The sequence below is a fragment of the Melospiza melodia genome, chromosome 4 (assembly GCF_035770615.1).
Source record: "Melospiza melodia melodia isolate bMelMel2 chromosome 4, bMelMel2.pri, whole genome shotgun sequence".
NCBI classification, from domain to species: domain Eukaryota; kingdom Metazoa; phylum Chordata; class Aves; order Passeriformes; family Passerellidae; genus Melospiza; species Melospiza melodia.
Genome location: NC_086197.1, coordinates 59415845 through 59434842, shown reverse-complemented (window position 1 = coordinate 59434842; position 18998 = coordinate 59415845). Strand labels below are relative to the sequence as shown.

The 18998-nt window shown below is 39.7% G+C and overlaps 1 protein-coding gene and 1 non-coding gene across 2 annotated transcripts; one reads left to right on the top strand and one right to left on the bottom strand.

Annotated features, from left to right (window-relative positions):
• Positions 1-1866: 1866 nt before the first annotated feature.
• On the bottom strand, positions 1867-17969 carry LTA4H (leukotriene A4 hydrolase). The gene is made up of 19 exons (XM_063154856.1): positions 17814-17969; positions 16734-16864; positions 14481-14601; positions 13954-14022; positions 12079-12183; positions 9759-9811; positions 9080-9152; positions 8624-8764; positions 8371-8394; positions 7429-7499; positions 7204-7315; positions 6226-6370; positions 6045-6148; positions 5624-5694; positions 5341-5395; positions 4419-4514; positions 3812-3894; positions 3005-3109; positions 1867-2692 (listed from the first exon to the last, which is right to left on the bottom strand). Exons 1-19 carry the CDS (start codon positions 17958-17960, stop codon positions 2572-2574), a joined length of 1827 nt encoding a protein of 608 aa, XP_063010926.1. The 5' UTR covers positions 17961-17969; the 3' UTR covers positions 1867-2571.
• A 267-nt stretch (positions 17970-18236) lies between these two features.
• Positions 18237-18308, top strand: TRNAD-GUC (transfer RNA aspartic acid (anticodon GUC)). Its single transcript has one exon. It is a non-coding gene; the product is annotated as a tRNA-Asp (tRNA).
• Positions 18309-18998: the final 690 nt, after the last annotated feature.

The following is an 18998-nucleotide window of genomic DNA, read 5'->3' as shown; positions in this document are numbered from 1 at the left end:
ACCAGGAATGGATAAATTGGACTAAGATGCAGTGCAACTGTTCTAAAAATGTAAGGGTTTAATAAGAGCTAACAGCTATTGCCCAGGAGCAAATCACTCTAACAAAAACTGAGGGGCAGGGCTGCAAGAGAGGCACCTTAGGAATATGGGTTGCTCATGACTCTAAGACAGAAAGAAGATTCTATTACACTTTTACAGCTCTATCCAGAGCAGGATAAAAGCAGGTAGTAGAGGCAGCAAGCCTGCTTTAATCAGTTCCATGCTCAAGTTGAAAACATATTTTTTTATTGTAGGTAAGAAAAAGATGAATTAATTTCTACAATCTCTTCCCTTATGCTGGGGAAGATGTTACAAGAACACAACAAAGTTATCAACAAACACTAGGCCACAGCTGCACACTATCAAGCCTGGTACTGCTGTGTCATGCTTCCTTTGCAGGCAGATGCAAAGAGAAAAAGATATGGAGATGGCTGTTGAGATGGTGCCAAAAAAAAGTTCAGCAATAACCATGTACACAGAATTTGAAAATACTTCTGGTTTTAAAGGCAAAATGGTAACAACTCACAGTCTATGCTTCCCACACTAGTGGTCCCAAACAAAGGGACTACCTAGGATTTAATTATTGTAGGGAATGTTATATTGGGATCCATCAGCCAGGGACACTGTCCCTGCAGAGCTACCTAGGACCATGCTAGAGAAAGCCACGCCTGACACAATTTTCTTTTTTCTGATTCTGAAGAGTCAGAAAGACTCAGCAAGAAACCAGGATTATCTGGCAGCAGGAACTCTAAGTGCCAAAGCACTGTATATGATACACGGGCTTTTACAACACAATGCAAATTACTCCAAAACTAGCGACAGAAGGCATTTATAAACCAAGGACAGTTTTCATTGCAATCTGATAACTCCAACCAGAGCCTGTTAACATCACATATCCGCTCCTGTGACCAGAGCTCATGCTGGGGGAAGAAGGAGGAAGCCAGGGAGACGTTTGGGGTGATGGAATTCATGTCCCCGAGTAACCCGGCTCTCCTAGAGATAGCTGAACACCTGCCTGCCCATGGGAAGCACTGAATGAATTCCTTGTTTGGCTTTGCTTGTGTGCAGCTTTTGCTTTATCTGTTAAACTGTCTTTATCTCAACCCATGAGTTTACTCACTTTTACTCTTCCAATTCTCTCCCCCATCCCATCCCATGAGGGAGAGAGTGAGTGGCTGTGTGGGGATTAGTCACTGCCTGGGTTTAAACCACAAGCTGAAAGCTTATACGGATCAAAACTCTGAAGTAAATCAGCTAACAGGCTCCTCTCTCATTCTAAGTGCCAGATTTAAACCGAGCCTTTTGCCAGGATTATACTGCCACTCTTCTCCCCTGAACCAGCACTTTCTGGTTTTGTTTGTCACTCCTTGATATGGGTTACCCCTATGCCAACAGATTTAATTTATGCAAACTGTTCTTATCAAACTCGCTGGAAGACTCAGCCTAGAGATGGCAGCATTTGCCACAGCATCATCCAAACCACTGGCTGGAACTGCTGCAATAAATACAGGAAAAACAGAAACAGCTCTCCCATTGTTTTTGAACTTATTTCCAGTTGTTATATGAGCACGAGGGGTAGTGCCCAGAACCAGTTAAAAAATCCAAATATTAAAAGACTCAAACTGGGTAAGGAAAGACTTGGGCTTTATCCCCCTCTACAATAATAAGTTTTTAAAATAAATCGTGGGTTGAAAAAACATTTTGGTCTCCATTGTCCTCTTGGACTCATAATAAAAATTTCTCCCACAAGAAAGAAGAATAAATAAAACAAAACTATTAAATCAAAACTTTTTGTACAGATCAATACACAGACAAGACGGACAAGTATGGAGTGAAAAGATTTATTTTTTATTCTTTAGGTACTTGAAGTTTCAACCACTGTGCTATGGGAAAGAATGCTGTGCACAAAGAGCCATACCATCCATCTATTAATTTTCCAAGTTCTTCAATTCTGTCACTGACAAATGACCACATCTCAGAACAGTTTTTGTGTATTCTAAAAATTGCCTGTAATCAAAACATTCTCTCAATTCCAGAGATGTAGCAATTTTGCTGCTTTAGTTGGAAATGCAAAATAGAAAGTGTAGTAGAATGGACTGCAAGCAACCTTGCTCCTGATGAATTACAGCAGTGCTAATTATCAAAGAGGAGGAACTGCCTTGCCCTTAATGGGACATGGCTGTGTCCAATGAGGATGGGTGTTATAAAAGAGTAGGTTAGCTGGTCAAGGGGGAGTGGCAGAGAGACAGAAAAGGAAGAGGTTTCTTTTTTTTTGCTGGCCCTGCTGTTGGGGCCTGCTGCAGTCAGAGTCTCCAAGGGAAGCCTGCAGTCAGACTCTGGGAGTAGTTGGAGTCTGCTGGCAGTGCTATCTACTGCAACAGTACTGAACTTGATTTGGAAAATTAATTTTAAGTTACAGAAGTACCAAAGCAGCAGAGCATTTTAGGGTATAATCAAGCACGCATATCAAGAGTTTGGGCAATCAGTCTCTTCTTTCAGCAACACAAAATCTCAAAGAAATAAGTACACTTGTCACTGGTCCTGCTTCAAGTCTTTGCCCACAAGCATTGCAGTGACGGGGTGCATAGAGGCCCTATGCTCCAGAAACGTCTTGACAGCCAGATCCCGACTCTTGTCAAAACCATAAAGGTCCCTGTAAAAGAAGGAGTGGGCGGAGGCACCATTACAAAAATCCAGGCAAATAATACAACAGGGATTTTCCTAAGGTTTTACTTTTCCCTCAAAAGCCTTGCCTTAATGTGCATCCTGGCACTAAGCTCTTTTCTCTGCAAAAAAATGTCAGCAAGTGGAAAGTGCCTCTGAAGATAATCTTGTTCACAGTATAGAGAGAATTCTGTGTTATGCCACTTCAACATGTACAATAAATGTATTTCAAGCATTATTCATCCCATTATACTAGAGATGTCAACAGCATGAGCTCCTGTGATTTGGAGATTAGTTTTACCTGAACAAGGGTCGAGTAAACTTCATCCTGCCCTGATCTGTTGCCATTTTTAAAGCCAGAGGAATAGCTGCTTCCCACTTGGACCTGATACAGAGGCGCAGCCATCTGGAGGTGGGAGAAGAAGGTTGCACTTATAATTTCATTTGTGGCAGTGTGGTGGTTGGTTATCTAACGATTCTGTTCCCATAAATGCTTTGAGCACTGCTGTGTCATCATGGGAATCATCAAATATTTAGTGTGTGACTAGCACATTACATACATCAGCTTTTTTGTACAACAGGAAAAGATTGCAGCCAAGTTCCTCCAAAATGGAGGATTATTTTCTGCAGCTATGTATTTTTTATATTACAATAGTGTCCAGCTGCATCACTCAGAACTGAACTGTACAGCACTTGTTCCATTTGTCCAATGGATAAAACAACCAACCAACGAAATGAAATTGAAACCAGCTATTATTTTGCTTTAAAAAAAAAAAATGATCTTGTTACAAGAAGTAGAAACCAGACAATATGTTTAACCTTTGTTATCAGGTCATCAGGTTCCTTTGCTAGCATGCCAGATTAAAATAAAGAACAGCTTATCTGCTGTTCACTGAGTTCTTCTACTAGAAGACTGTATTTGCCCAATTCATGAATAACAGGATACCAAGCACGATGCCTGCACATGCATTAACAAAACCACAACAACAAAACCCCAAACCCAAACCCTGCCCCAGTTCTCTAAAACAGGATATCGTCTTAGGTGAAGCAGGACAACTTGTTTAATGAAAACATTTAATATTTTAGAAGTGCCCATACTAGAACAAACCTGAATCTTATTTCAGAGTTGTTTATAGCATTGAAGTTATATACTTCCTGCATGCGTTGGACATGTGACAATGGAAGAGGCTCCTGAAAAAGAAATTGCACAGTCAGAAGAAGCCAGAGGAAGACTTCAAGCCAGACATTTCAATAATAAACAGAGTAATTCAGGATGATTGGTGCTACAAAGAAACTCAAGTCCTACCAAGACAAATATTTTATTTGTTCCTTTTATCTTTCCAGTGTATGGAAAGGGGCAAGGAATAAATATTACCTAATTCCCACATTCTGTACTTTTGAAACATTCAAGACAAAGTATTTTTGTTCAATTTTATTTATAGCTTATTTGCTATAATGTTTGATACAGACCAATTCAAACACCTCATGGTTTTGGTTTTAGCTTTCAATCCAAAACACTTTGTGTGTTGTTCAGTAGCTGAAGAGCCAGACATAATAAGAGGGGCAAGGCTGAAGTTTTCAGTAACTATGCATGGTGAAAGCAGATTAATTTAGCAAAACCTAATGAAAAAAAGTAGCTTAATTTCAAAGCATGTTAGAGCTTCTATGTCTGCTTTTGTGATACCAGAATCAAGTCATCCCAGGTGTGCATTTACCTCCAGAAGCAACAGTGCCAGGAACTCAATTAACTGATGAGATGACATTTCCTTCAGGTCTGCTGAGCTGAATGAGCCCAAATCACTTTCTTTTGCCTAAGAGAGAACAGTTACTTAATTTTAATAGGTATTTCAAAATACAATCAGGTGTAATTTTCTGTTTTGATATCCACACTGTTGTGCTATTTCACTTAAAGAAGATACTGATTTGTATCTATGCAATAAGGGGAAGGGAGGGACTTCAGCTGCTCTCTGATGTTTGTATTCTTCACTTGTTTTCTCTCCACTGATCTTTTTATCCCCACTGCCTTTCTGTTAGTTAAGTGAAAAATCAAATTCTTTTTTATAAAAAGTAACATTAAGGAAAAGAAAGTTAAAAGATAGGATGCAAGTACAGTGAAAAGCTACAGAGGCAACAAAAGCAGGGGATGCTGAATTCTCTATTAGTTGTATGACTTTTATGCTTCAAACTAAGAGAAAATTATGTTGTACTAATTAATATATTTCATGTACCAGTTTTTGATGGGAAATACATACTAACCCCAGTATACCATAGAGGAACAACTGCTAATACAATATAATCAGTAATGTAGAGGTACCCTGGCATTTGTTTTTGAATTGAGCCATAATATCAGGGTTTAAAGAGTATTTTCCATTTGGTTACTACATATGTATAACAAGAAGTTGGCTCTGTGCCTTGTTAAAATATGGACTGCACTTCACAGACAGAAGTCACAGCTAATCCCCTGACTCAACATTGAACATCTAGTCTGGGAAATGCAAAATCCCTGGCAGCCATACTGTGACTATAAAAACACACACTCTCAACAAATGAGATTTTAGAAGAGAATGGCTCACTTTGTATAACAAAAAATACCAGCTTTTCAAAATAGAGACACTTCAGCATTCTTTAACCACTCACTTGGATCCATCTTTGGCTCAAAGCAATGCAAGCATTTGATAGTGTCGTATCATACCTGTCAAATATTAAAAACAAAGGTTCACATAATGGAATAACCACAGAATAAAAGACTGAAAACATTAACAGTGACTATTTTTACAGCTATATACACCTACATAGTACTAGGGCATTTTCCAATAAAACATAAGATTTTCACCCTGTTTACAAACAGCTTCATGACTTTTAGGAAAATCACATGCAATCTGGAGAAGGAAAAGATGAACTACAGAAGAGTGCAGCTTACGTAGGCTTCACTGGTGGCATTCCTGGAGCATGAAACCACGAGTTCCAGTCAACTTTATCAAGAATATCTACCTACAAAGCAACATAAAATCTTATTAAATTTTAAATCTGATTTCAGAATTTTTTTTGAGCAAACGAAATCTAGTTTCAATCTTATTTGTTTTGATAACACTCCTCCAATTACCCGAAGAATCCTACACAGATTACTTCAAAACAAAGCACTGCCCTCTACAAAAAGAAAAAAAAAAATAAAAGGCATCTTAATGCAAACTCATCTTCACAAGGTACCAGATTACATCATATTAAGTTCTTGAAATAAAGAAAAGAAATATAAAGAACTGGTATTTAAATAAGTTCTGACCTAAGTCAGAATTTCACATAATTAAAAGGTTTCAAGCAATCAGTTTTAAATGTTACCCAACCTTATCCTTGAAGTAGGAGTACAAGAACTTCTTCCAGTCCTCCGTTACAATGCTCTTATAAGCAAACGTCTGAACATAAGCCTTCAAGAAGCCAATGAAGACATCTAACAAAAAAGAAAACATTTTAGTGTTTGAAATTAAGGTGCAAAACAAAAACATATAAAATCTGACTAATGCTTACCTGGTCCTCCAAGGAGCTGTTCAAGGTAAAAAAGCAAAGCAAAGCCTTTCTCATATGGCACAGATGAATAGGCAACATCAGGATCTACTTCATCCAGGTTAATGACGAGGTTAGTTACAGGATTTTTATCTCCAAGAGTATTTATCTGTGTCAAAGACACAAGAACACATATCAGTCTAGGAAAACTGGTGCTCCTGCAGATCTGTACTAATTCTATTTATAAAGGTATAAACCATCCAAAATGGAGACAGATTCATTTCAAAGCATTCTCTTTCTTTTTCTGAAGTTCTGAATCTTCACAAATCTTAAGTTACTAAAATTCAGAATCAATCACCCTGTGTTCCAGCTGTCTCAAAGCAGTTACTTACTATCATGTCTGTCATAACCATGAGCACCTATTAGTCTGGCTATATTTATCCCTTATTAACAAACTATTTGAATTACTTTGATTTGAACTATCATTAAGCCTTTGAATTTAAAATCTCTGTTGACAGAAGGAGAAGTGCCAGCAAAACTTCAGCTCTGGATATGGGTAGAACAAATTTCAGACTGCTCAGGAAACTAGTAAGATATCACAGACTAGAAATCTGAAAACTAAAAACAAAACACAAAACTAAACAACTCTCTTAGACAGTAAGAAATCAGTTGTTTGCCTTAGGCACTGGAAATTCTGATGGTCATGGCTGCAGATAATTTTGATTAACATTCAGCTGCTTACCAGTATGCTAACAGGTAATACTGCAATTTAGTCACACCCAGAACAACCAGAAGAGGCTGGAAAGATGTTTATCCTTACAGAAAAGCTCAAAACAATCCAAAAAGCTTTATGTAATCTGAGTATATGAAGCTATTCTCTTGGGTAGCAATCAAACACCTTGGAATCAAAGTTGTTCATCCTCTAATAAGAAAGCATTAGGAAAGCTGAGAAGACAAATTTTGTTTGTGGGAAACACGTATGATGACTTGAAAAGTATTTACCGAGTTCTGCAGTTCTCGCCAGCCTCCCAGGGCCTGGAAGTGCCTGAACTGCTCACCAAACAACCGGCCACCGATCCTGCGCTCCAGGTACACAGTGTGACCCTCATTCAGCCTGCAAACACACTGATGAAGTCAGCACTGGCAGGATGGTAAAATGAATTTAGCCAGTGTCCTGACAGATTAAATTTAAAATATGATTTGCATTGCACTGAACATCATACCCACCAAAAATGCTCCCATGTTTTGTTGGTTACCAAGTTTCCTGTCCAGCTATGAGAGATTTCATGCGCAATAACCTAAAACACAAAAACAGATCCACTATGTAGACTCCTCTGGGAAAAAACATCAGATCCCAATAGAAAATACAAAATGTTGATGGGATCTCATTTGCTATGTTATGTTCACAAAGTCAGTTAGCATTCACAGTTCTGTAGACCTATCCATATGAATTTTAAGCAGAGGATCAATGCTACCCTAGCTGACAGAAACAATTTTCAATGTCCAGCCTGCAAGCATAGAGCCATACTGATCAACAGCTTGGTGTAGGTAATTTGTTCATGAAATCACATTTCAGAATACAGAATACCAGGTGATGGACTAGTACTGCTTTCTCACCTAAGCAACTTCTGCTGTGGGAAAGCTAATGATGCATGATACATTAAAAAGTATCCATGTCAAATATTTCAGTATTCTTTGTTTAAGACAATCTTTTTTTTTAAGTTTAGCAGTACATCAGTCTAGTAAAAAGACATAGGCAATAAAATTGCATTCAGAGTAATCAACTTTGCAGAAAAAAAAGACACATAGAGGAAGAAGTTATCTCCTAACGATTTTGAAAAGGCCAATTCAGTTGAGATTTTTAAACATATCTGTATGCAGATGTTGTGGTTTAACAGGACAGGAAAAGAGTTATGGAGCAGCTAACCTCAGTCAGCCCCCTGTGTATACAGGCACCCATGTTACTTCCATCTGTTGGTTATACAAAATAGATGCTTTACAGAGTTTACTGAAAATTAATGCTCACGTTTGTGAGAGTCCTTGACTTACTGCCTTAACTTTTAATTTCCCCAATGAAAAGAGATCAAGTTTTCAGGTATTTATTATAAAGGAATTCAGATACATCTTCAAGTTGTGTTCTACTTGAAGAGATGAATAATTTTGACTTACATTTGATAGAGATCGATCACCTGCCTAAAAAGAAAAGGGAAAGACAAGTTAGTTGTTAGGTTCAAGTCAGCCTCAAAATAGATCACTTCATGCAATTTCTTGTATGATCCCTAACTCCAAAGGAGGCAGGAACATTTACAGGTCTTTCTAGGAAGAAGACTAATCTTCTTCCTAGATTTGTGCATTAATATCCATCACCTAATTGATATGCAAGCCCTAAGGAAAAGCTGAGTTTTATTGCTGCTATACTCACCAGTAGCGTTGGAGTTACAAAAGTAAGACAAGGATTCTCCATACCACCATAAGGAAAAGAAGGTGGTAAGACTAACAAATCATACTGTCCCCACACATAAGGTCCTGCCAAATCTTCTGCTGTTTTCAGCATAGCTTCAGCCTGAAAAAAGAATTCACATTAGTTTCTAAGATGATTTTTGACTACAAACACTAAACAAATAATAAGCTGTTGATCCTATTTTTCATTCCCTTTCACCTTGACAATCCCACATGTAAAACAAGTATGGGACTGTATCAATATATATTTTCAGTACTAAGTTTGTACTACAATAGAATAATAGCATTTTGTGGGATGGGAGGAAGAGAAAGGAGAACTAAAAATGACCAAAAAGGTGAACTGTAGTCTGTTTCTTTTCCAATACTATGTGAAATAGATATCTTACAACACTGTTTTTTGTTGTAGTTAATTACTCACCTCAGAAAATTCATAGGCTGATTTATCCACTAGTTCCTTTTCAGCCCACACCAGTGTCCTTGGGCCAATCTTTCTGTTGAAAGTAAAAAAAAATGCCAATAAGACAGGACAAACCAGAAGTAATTCTATGTGAAACTAATACAGACAGCATACGTGTGACTGTGCTCTTGAGTAACCCACATTGCAGGGGAAACTCATTAGAGAATCTTTGTCTGCTTTTCCTCTCCATTGCTGAAGCAAAGGCTTAGAAAACAAAACAAACAACATGCATGCATTATTCAGCACAAAGGAACAGGAAAACCACTTACGGATTTTTAAACACTATCAAGCCCTAATATAAAAACATTATTGTGGCCTAGATTAACACAACCTTTTGCCAATGAGAAATGAGGCTGAAGCAATACTTTTCTGCCTTTGACAGAAAAGGTTTATCTGTTAACAGACAAGGCTTATCTGTTAACTAGGAAAGAAGATCTATTCCCTCTGCTAAATTTTAACCATAAAGGGCTTTTTCAGGTCCCAACTCTTTATGCTGTTTCTCTAATTTACAGAACAAGTAAAAATTATCCAAGAGCAAATCAACATACATGCACTTTGATACAATACACAGGTTAACTGAATCTATAAGATCCTTTAAATTGAGGTTATTGATATTTATACATTGTACAGATTCACTCACCTACTTTCTAAGGCTCCAACCACTAAAGCAAACAAGTAGCAAGGTATGGGAACCTAGTGGAGAACATAAGAAAAATAAAGAAATCTTATTTGTAATGTCAGTTATCAGACATCAGAAGAAGAACAAAAGTATATAAATAAAGAAGTATTCCTCCAGAGTTTCCTGCCTTAAAGGCAGGCACTGTTTTTTTAAAAACATTGTTCTTTCTTCCTGAATAATACTCCTTTATCTACAGGATGTACTTGCTTCATAGGTGTTTCAGGCAAAACCCACAAAACTGTAAGTATCATCTCTGAAAAAATCTGCATACAAAATTCCTGCTGGTTTGGATTCTCTTCAAAAGCAAGTCAGTTTTCCATATTCACTTCAGTTCCATTAAATTTCATGGAAGGAGAAGTTAAGAGTTACTGCTCAGATAAAGGGCAGTTTTATCACACAGAAGGATGCAAGAAGAGCATTAATGAAGTAAACAAGAATATTTATGGATATAAATATATTAAAGACAAAAGATTCAGGAAAAATCAAAATGTATATATTTGATTTCTGTGTTTGGAATTAAAAAAACTCTAAATATTTTTTATTTCAATGAAAAAAACTCCCAACTCTTTATAGAGAACTGCTTTCTCCAAGTGCTCTGGAAAGAAAAGATGATCATACAGCCACCCCTGTAAAAGTTTCACTTCATCTGAATTTAAACAATGTTAAATAAGTAAGACTTTAAATCATACTTAGCTGGAGACACAATTTCAGAAAATTTTATTCTACTATTACCCACAAACCATTTAAATATTGTTTATTAAAATACCCATATCATCATCTGTTTTTAATTTTACCTATTAACCCACAGAACATATTATTGAAAAGAACAATAAGTCCCTTGACTTATGTTATAGATGAGTTAAGAAAAAACTATTAATACATCTCCACATTTTGACGCCCAACTTGCTAATCTGACATTTTGAAATTCAAATGTCAATGACTGTTGGGTTGTAAACCTGTTTTTACAGAGGTTGCTCTCCACTACCCTTCTTTCCAGCCTGGCTATGCAGGAGCAGAGAAAGTAGTTTTAGGTAAGGCTCAGCACACATACATAGGCAAGAGCTTGACACTTTCGCCTTTTTCATCTGAGGAAACAGACACCTAACAAATCACTGTCAGCGTCAGGCGATGTGTGTGTCCTTTTTCATGTCTTCTTTCATTTTGTGCTTAATGTGGGTTTTTTTTTTAAGAAAAGCATGTTCTTTTAAAAAAATAATGGTTTCTGTATCAGAAAGTGTAGCATAATTTCAATTACACTAAATGTTATTTCTTGTATAGGTCTATCATGCTTATCAACAGTGTATTCCTAGATAACATTAATCTCTGGATTACACAAACATAGAAGTCTTCTGTACTCGACTGAGAGTGGCAAATGTTTTGGCTCCACAGAGAGGGCAGGGCACTGCCTACTGATGAGCTCACAGATAAGGGAACTCTTTTTTTCCCCTCTCTCAGGTTTCATGCAGCAGCCAAATCAAACCCGACAGCTGCTGCAGCTCAGAGTACTCTGACCCCCTCCTCTCCTCCAGTCACATCAGCCCATTCCTCCTTGCAGTTACTCAGCGTCAACAGCCCAGATCTTACGTTAATTTTATCTGCTTGTTCAGCAAAATGAAGTGGGCTTGCCAGAAGACCTCATAAACACCAGAACCCAAAAAACTGTGAGAACAAAAATGCCAGGAGAGTCAATCATGACTGCTGCTTTATGAGCAGTGGAATCGTTAGACTAGCTGCACCATTTACTAAAACTTCTAGAGAACAGTAATTGGCTGGAGATACTTTCTTTCCATAAAAACCAAAGTTTTCACATTCAAAAAAATTTTAAGATTTGTTGTTAGAATTCACCTAACTTCAAGCTAAAATTTTGTTCTGATGCTGAGTTTCACTGCTTAGATCTTGGTGAGCTTAAAATTTGCAGGGTCTGTTTTCCAAAGCTTCCTCACATATTATTTGCATCTGCACTATTTTCTAAAAATCAGTGCAGACAGAAAGGGCTGTGACAGAACTAGTTTTGAGTATTGAAACATTTTCAAAACTCGAATTTGGCTTTTCTGGGAACGGTTTTCTGGGAATGCCAAAAAAGACCAGTAAACACCACCAGCACTTACTGGTTGTCTTCTCAGAGCTGGAGTTCCATAATGCCTCCCATTTCTGGAGTGGCAAAACCCCATGTGAGTCACGAGATTTCTCCATGAGCTCAGAACCATGCCTGAGGCAGCTGTGAGCTGCACAGGTCAGCAGTAACACCTCGTGCAGCCCCTGCCCAGCACGGAGCACTTACGTTCTGGCTGAAGCGGTAAACCTTGTGCGCGCTGTCCTCCGGGTCGGGCGCCTCCCCGTCGCGGTTGGCGCTCATCAGAGCCACCAGCTCCTTCGGCACGGAAATCTGAAAGGGCCCCCAAGCACACTGCTCCAGATTGCAAGGCAAGATGTATTCTATTGCCATCTGTATGGCAGCTGTCTTTTGTCAAGTGGGCAGTTTGCCTCATCTCTCTCTCTGATCGACCACAATCACTCCTCCCTCAGGAGGGGACATTGCTGATAACAGACTATAGAATGTCACTGCATGACTGATAAGAACTACAACATCCCATTGTGAGATGCTCTGCTCAGAGGGAGGAGCCAAGCATTGCTACCCAGATATAATCCAGAGGTTCTCAAACACCAGCACGGCTTCTCCACTGGATTCCCCAGAGGAACAGCAGCTGCCTTTTCTTCCACTGGATCTTCAGAAGAAAAATACACCCTTTTCTAAAGGACCCCCTGCTCCAACAGAACCACACCTGACACTCCAGGAGAACTGCAGCCACATTTCCAATTGGACTGCTACCAACACCCTGCCTAACAGGGTGTCAGGTTGAGTTCTGACTCTGTCAGTTTTAGTGTACTGCATTGTCTATTTTATCCTTTTATTTTTTTCTTCCCTATTAAAAAACTGTTATTTCCTGCTTCCATATTTTTTTGCCTGAGAGCCCCTTAATTTAAAATTTATAGCAATTCAGAGGGGTGGGGAGAGTTTATGTTCTCCATTTCAGGGGCTCCTGCCTTCCTTAGCAGACTCCTGTCTTTCAAAACCAAGACACATAAACAACTCAGCTGGCACCCAGCATTACACTCCACACTACAAACAGCTGATAGCAAAAAGCAGCCTAGATCTATTCTGTTGTTAGGTCATCTCTGTCAAGTAGAACACAAGGCATATGGAAAAGGTTGTCACGAAGACAGGCAATATTGAATTAATCAGAGGAGTACCTTCAACAGAAGTTAAAAGGCTCACTTGTTTCAGACAACTGAATTGTAATGTCACAGTGCACATCTATCCTCCTTTTTGCTTCCTTAAAACTGTTTACACCAGGACTGTCACAGAGACATTTTATGGAAAATCCTTTTTTCAGGATTTTTTCTTATGAGCAGCTGAGAGGCCTCAGAAACAAAATGTAAACAATGATTATCTGCTGCTGTGGAAAGCAACAGGTGCATCTTTGATTAGTCTCATGTGGTCATTTCTAATTAATGGCCAATCATAGTCCAGCTGTCTTGGACTGTCTTGGTCAGTCACAAGATTTTATCATCATTCCATTATTTTTCTATTCCTTGCAAGCCTTCTGATGAAATCCTTTCCTCTATTCTTTTAGTATAGTTTTAATATAATATATATCATAAAATAATAAATCAAGCCAATCAAGCCTTCCAAAACATGGAGTCATCATTCTCATCTCTTCTCTCTTCCTGGGACCCCTGTGAACACCACCACACAGGACTGCAAATATCCCCTAGCTATATATCAGAATATATTACTTAAAGTATACAGGAGAGCCTTTTCAAGTGTTTTTTACTTCACAGCACTCTTTGCTGTCTTACTGTCAGCATTTCCTGATTTTAGAGCATCTTTCTTTCTTACTACTGCATTTTTACTTCCTTTTGCAAATGGATACATAACAATGAAAAAAGAGTTGATATATACAAAGAGGAAATGGCAAAGTTAGAGAACTGCCACAGGGAAGATCAGCTCTTTCCTCTCACATTAAGCTGAAGGTCAATATTTTGGTTTTATATCAGGCCACATGCTGGCTGCTACCAAAAAGCCCTGCCCAATATAAATTCACCCATTGCAGCAGTTGTCTTCAGTTAAGACACATGTCTTGGGTTCACCTACCTCTGCATAGTAGGTTAGTTTGACAGCAGGTGTGTCTTGGCATGGAAAAATGGCTCTGCAGTGGATAGCCTAGAGAGGGAAAAAGGAAAAGAAGATAAAAGTGTCTTTCTAATGCAGAGGACTAGAAATAAATCAATTAATACACTATATGCAAGTCTACACAGCTCCTCCAGAGAATTCATTATCTATAATCCAGTACTTCTATCACTTAGAGCTTACAGGCCTCTGTAAAAGGAGCAATACTAGGTAAGGCAGATCAATAGACACAAGTATTGCTTGTAAAGGACCATTTGCTCTTTAACAAGGATACTGGAATGGGTAAAGCACTTCCAGAATTACCAAACTGTAAACATATAATAAAATGTTAACAACATCCTGACTTTAAGTGTTTTCATTTAGGACCTTTGACACACAGCTAGGAGTTACAGGCTACTGCTCTTCCCTTTTCTAGCCTTTCTCTGCAGTTCTTTAGAAACCAAGGGAAATTACAGTGGTATGTCAAGAAGTTTGGAAAAAATGAACTCAACCTGGCACTGGCTGAAGAGAAATGGGTGTTTCTTTCCAGAAGTTTGCTCTGGAGTAAACCACTGGAGAGCTGAAGATTGTGGAGAGCTTTCAAAAGAGATTTCAACAATTGCTTCTTGTCCCCTGTATAATAAAGAACACACACTGTTTTGACACAAATCCTGATCACACTGAAATTCCTCTGCAAAGATGTCTGAAAAACAGGTCTGCAGCACTGTCTCAAAGCATTAAAAATGAGAACAAGTATCATATTAAAAAGCAATAATTCTCTTTCAATTATGGTATTAAAAATGGCTAGCTGATTTCATTTTTTTACATCCCAAGGCACTTTCATTATTGTCTTTATGAACCAGAAACTTTTCCTCTTCAAGGAGAGCACAGACCTTTTCTTTAAACTATTTGGGCCAGCTACATGAATATAGTTTTGTCACAGCTAAGTAACTTTGTACATCTAAGTGTAAAAAACCCTCTGCAATACACAAAGAAAAAAGTGCAAAACCCTGCATAAGAAGATACATGACTTAGTAACATAGAAGAAGTATCCTGTACATAAAATTTTAGATTTTTGTGTCTGACATTAATGTTCTGTAAGTATCATCCTTAAGAAGAAAATAACACCTTGAAAATTATCAGTAATTACAGAATCAATTCCTATTAACAGTAGGGGTTAACAAGAAAAAGAAATCATGTTCAGATTTTATTCAGGGTTTCAGAACTGGTGTCAAGTAAAAACTAACAGTTATGTGTAAGACAGGTATCAGTTTGCTAATGAGAGAACACACACCAACCTGACACTTTCATACTCTTCTTTATTAAAAATGTATCTTAACCATCACTGACACCCAAAGCACATGGAAGCACTTGCTTCTGTTCTCAGAAAGTTCCAGATTATACATGCAACTCTTGGAATAAACAATCCAGCCATAAATCAGAACAAACTTCAGCTAATCAGAGGAGTTGGACACTAGATAAGCTGACCAGGTGTACTCATCTGGATTATAACCAGTATTCCAAAGTACATATTAGACAGGAAAAGAGAAAATAACTGGTATTACCATAAGGCACTTTGCTTTCTGATCAATCAGACTTCCAGCTGTAACTGCCCTTTCCTATTGCTGTTTATTTGATAGTTACATGAGGGACTATGTCTCACACTAGATTGTGAATTCTTGTGGTCACACCTCACAACTCCTTCTTTTTTTTTCTTACCAGGAAATTCAGCATTTAAAAAAAAAAAAGGCAGCTGAAAGTCAAATAAAAGTAACAAGCTTATATTTCTGATGTGGCCTGTTTGCTCAAGTACTTAATTTTCAATTATTTGAAATACTTAATGTTCAATTTCGTAAGAAACCAGAAGTGTTTCTCCAGAAGGGACAACTATTTTCTGACATTCCTTTCTCTTCCTCATTATTTGTATTTCTTAACTGCACTAATTCACAGTACAACATTAAAAAGAAAAAAACTTGGAAACCAGACTAAACTGAAAGGGTTTTTAGAGGTAGCAACGAGTCGTAAAAACCACACAATAATAAGTAAGAAGCAACTTGATATTCAAGTGTATTCAAACAAGGGAACTTCCTTATACAATCACAGCTTTCAGCTTTGGCATCATGGAGGACTGAGATACCACTGAGTTACAGCATACAAAGCAAACTGCCAAAAAACATATTGTAATTTGGCAACAGCTTTTTAATTCATGCACCTTTAGAGGCAGACCACGGTTAGTTCACTCTCCATCATGCTGCCAAAACTCAAGTTCCAGCTTTCAGGGACTTGGACTTAGCATAGCAAACAAAATAAAACTTTGATTATTTGAAAACATGCCCCTATCTAATCATAGTGGTAACCTGAGGTTCTACAGAACTGCAGAACCAACTGCATAAAAGAAGATCCAACGGGGCTGCTGCTCCTTGTGCTCCACACTGTAACAATTCTGAACCAGGCAAGCAGAAACAGTATTACTGATGAGAAGCACTGGGAAAATTGAGATACATTTCACATCATTTTGCTACTCAGTTTAGTAAGTAATTTTGTACATGATCCAAGGTTTGGGGACAGGTACAAACACTCAGAAAGTTTTCACTAATGAAAGCCAAATATGACATTAATCTACAAGATCATACCAAACAAATGCAATACCCCGATTCTAATTTATAAGTCCCTTTGCAAGCTTTACTTAATAATCCTACAGGCAGACAAGCAGCTTATACAGTGCATTTTCAAAACCACCTAGAGGAGCAGGCAAAAGTGTGTACCTTCTTAGTTCATTTGGAAACGTGATTTCTAGAGGGGTCCCCTTGAAACTGTGCTTTTCTCCAAAAGCAAATTGTGCATCCTGTCCATTTACAGTCACTTTAAACACCTGTACGTCTTTTGTATCCAGGACCTGTGATAAAGAACATATTGCATACCAGTTAAATAGCATAAAATAATAAATGCAGCACTATGAAATCTTAAACACAAGGCCCTCTGAAGGAAAAAGCATTTTCTAAGTAAAACCAGAAAAGCTGACTGCGTTGACCACCAGGAACCAGCATTTTAAAAGAGCAGCACTGAACTGGGAAAGCTGTAGGGAAAAGAGAAAGAAAACCAACTTCTGACTATAGAAGTGAGTTTATCAAGAAAAACCACACAGGTAACCACTCCACAGTACTGCTATGAAGTGAGGAGAACGGTATAAAAGCCCCTGCTAAGGCTTCAGTCCTGGAACACGCCACTGCCCATCCAGACCTTCATGCAATGGAAGGTGAATCGAATAGTGCAGCACTCATTTTTAGCACGAACGAGGCGTTACACTTTATTACTAACAGGACTGGGCTTTTACCCTACAAAAATAAGCTCCAGCCACAAAAGAATTTTACGGAGTCAGCATGAGAAAAGCCCCGAATTTCGAATATAATGCGAAGTTTAAGAGGTTCACATGCCTATATGGAGAGGTAACAGAGAAAGCAGCTGGCATAACGAAACACACAGGCGAAAAAGCCTAAATCTAGATTTCCAGTGATTTATTCCCATCTTTTCGGCAGCATGCTCTTCGCCGCTTTAAAGGGAAGAGCCAGCCTCGCCCTTCCCTTGCGCACCGCGCCGGCTCTGGGGGGCTAAGCGGAACCGGGGGCTGCGAGGCGCTGTCAGCCTCCAGCCGAGCAGCAGCCAGGGGCGGCGGGTCCGGGGAGGGCCAAGCGGCGGCAGGGAAGGAAGGAAAGGAAGGACCGGGACGACGGCCGAGGGAAGGACGGGGGAGCGGGAAGGCGGCACGGGCACGGGCGCGGGCTCCGGGCTCGCCCCTCACGGTGCGCGGGTCCCCTCGCGCCCCCCGCCCCCGCTCCCGCCGTTACCAGGCAGCGCAGCGCCTCGCGCTCCGCGCGCGCGGTGAGGGCGGCCGTGCCCCGCAGCACCCGCGCGCCGAAGTCCGCGCGGCAGCGCAGGTGGAGGTGCCGCGTGAGGCAGCACGCGGGAGACGCGAAGGAGCTCGGGTCCGCCATCGCTCGCGCGCCGTCTGCCCGCCCTGCCCGGCCGTGCCAGCCCGTGCAGCACTGAGCCCGCCGCGGAGAGCGGAGGGGAGGCCCCTGGGAGGTGTAGTGCCGCCCTCCGCGCGGAGAGGGCGTGGAAACGGCGTGAGAACTACAAAACCCACAATGCATTGCGGGAGCAAAGGGGCGGAGGAGTCCTGCAGAACTGAACAGCATGATTGGCTCTCGCTAGAATGCGAGAGATTAAACAGAATATGAGCCCTACTGGAGGAGAGACTGATGTGCCATTCCTCGTTAGTATAGTGGTAAGTATCCCCGCCTGTCACGCGGGAGACCGGGGTTCGATTCCCCGACGGGGAGGTACGGCTCGTTTTTTTCTCTACTTGCCTCTAATGTAAAGGCAAAATCATTTTGGAAAATAAAAGCTGTTCCCAGACAGCTGTAGTAAAACCGTTCCGACTCTGAAACAGGGAGAGCAGAGCAAAACCTATCCGGATCTGGCTGCCTACCTGCTCCAGGGCTGAGGTAGTCAGAGTTTCACAAGATCAGCTGCAGAACTGAGAGCAGGCACAGGAAAAGTATTTTCATATTTTAGTGGCTCAAACAGCTGAACAAAAGAGTTAAACCTTTCAAAAACATTTACCCTTTTTCTTAAACTGGCAAAAACCTGACTCACCCTCACCTGAGTCAGAAACAATGGGAAGGGGACAGGTCAAACAGGCACAGAAGAGGGAAGGTGGAAGACCAGAGGCCATGACCTGGCTTGCAGTAACACAGCCTGGCATTTTTGTCCTTAAAGTGAGAATTTCAGCCATTGGAAAGCCCTGAGGCTTCACTGCCCAGAGCACACTTATGTGCACCAGCTAAGAGCAGTTTGCAGAACATCTGTGAGACTCCAGCGTCCCTGCTTATCTTAGTATCACTGAAAATGCTTGTTAGGCATCCCCTCTTTTTTAATCCTTTTGCCAGAAATTTATTTATCTATCTATTTATAATACAGTTCAGCACAAAGGTACTAAGAGAGATCTCCTCCTGTCTGTCAGAGGTTAG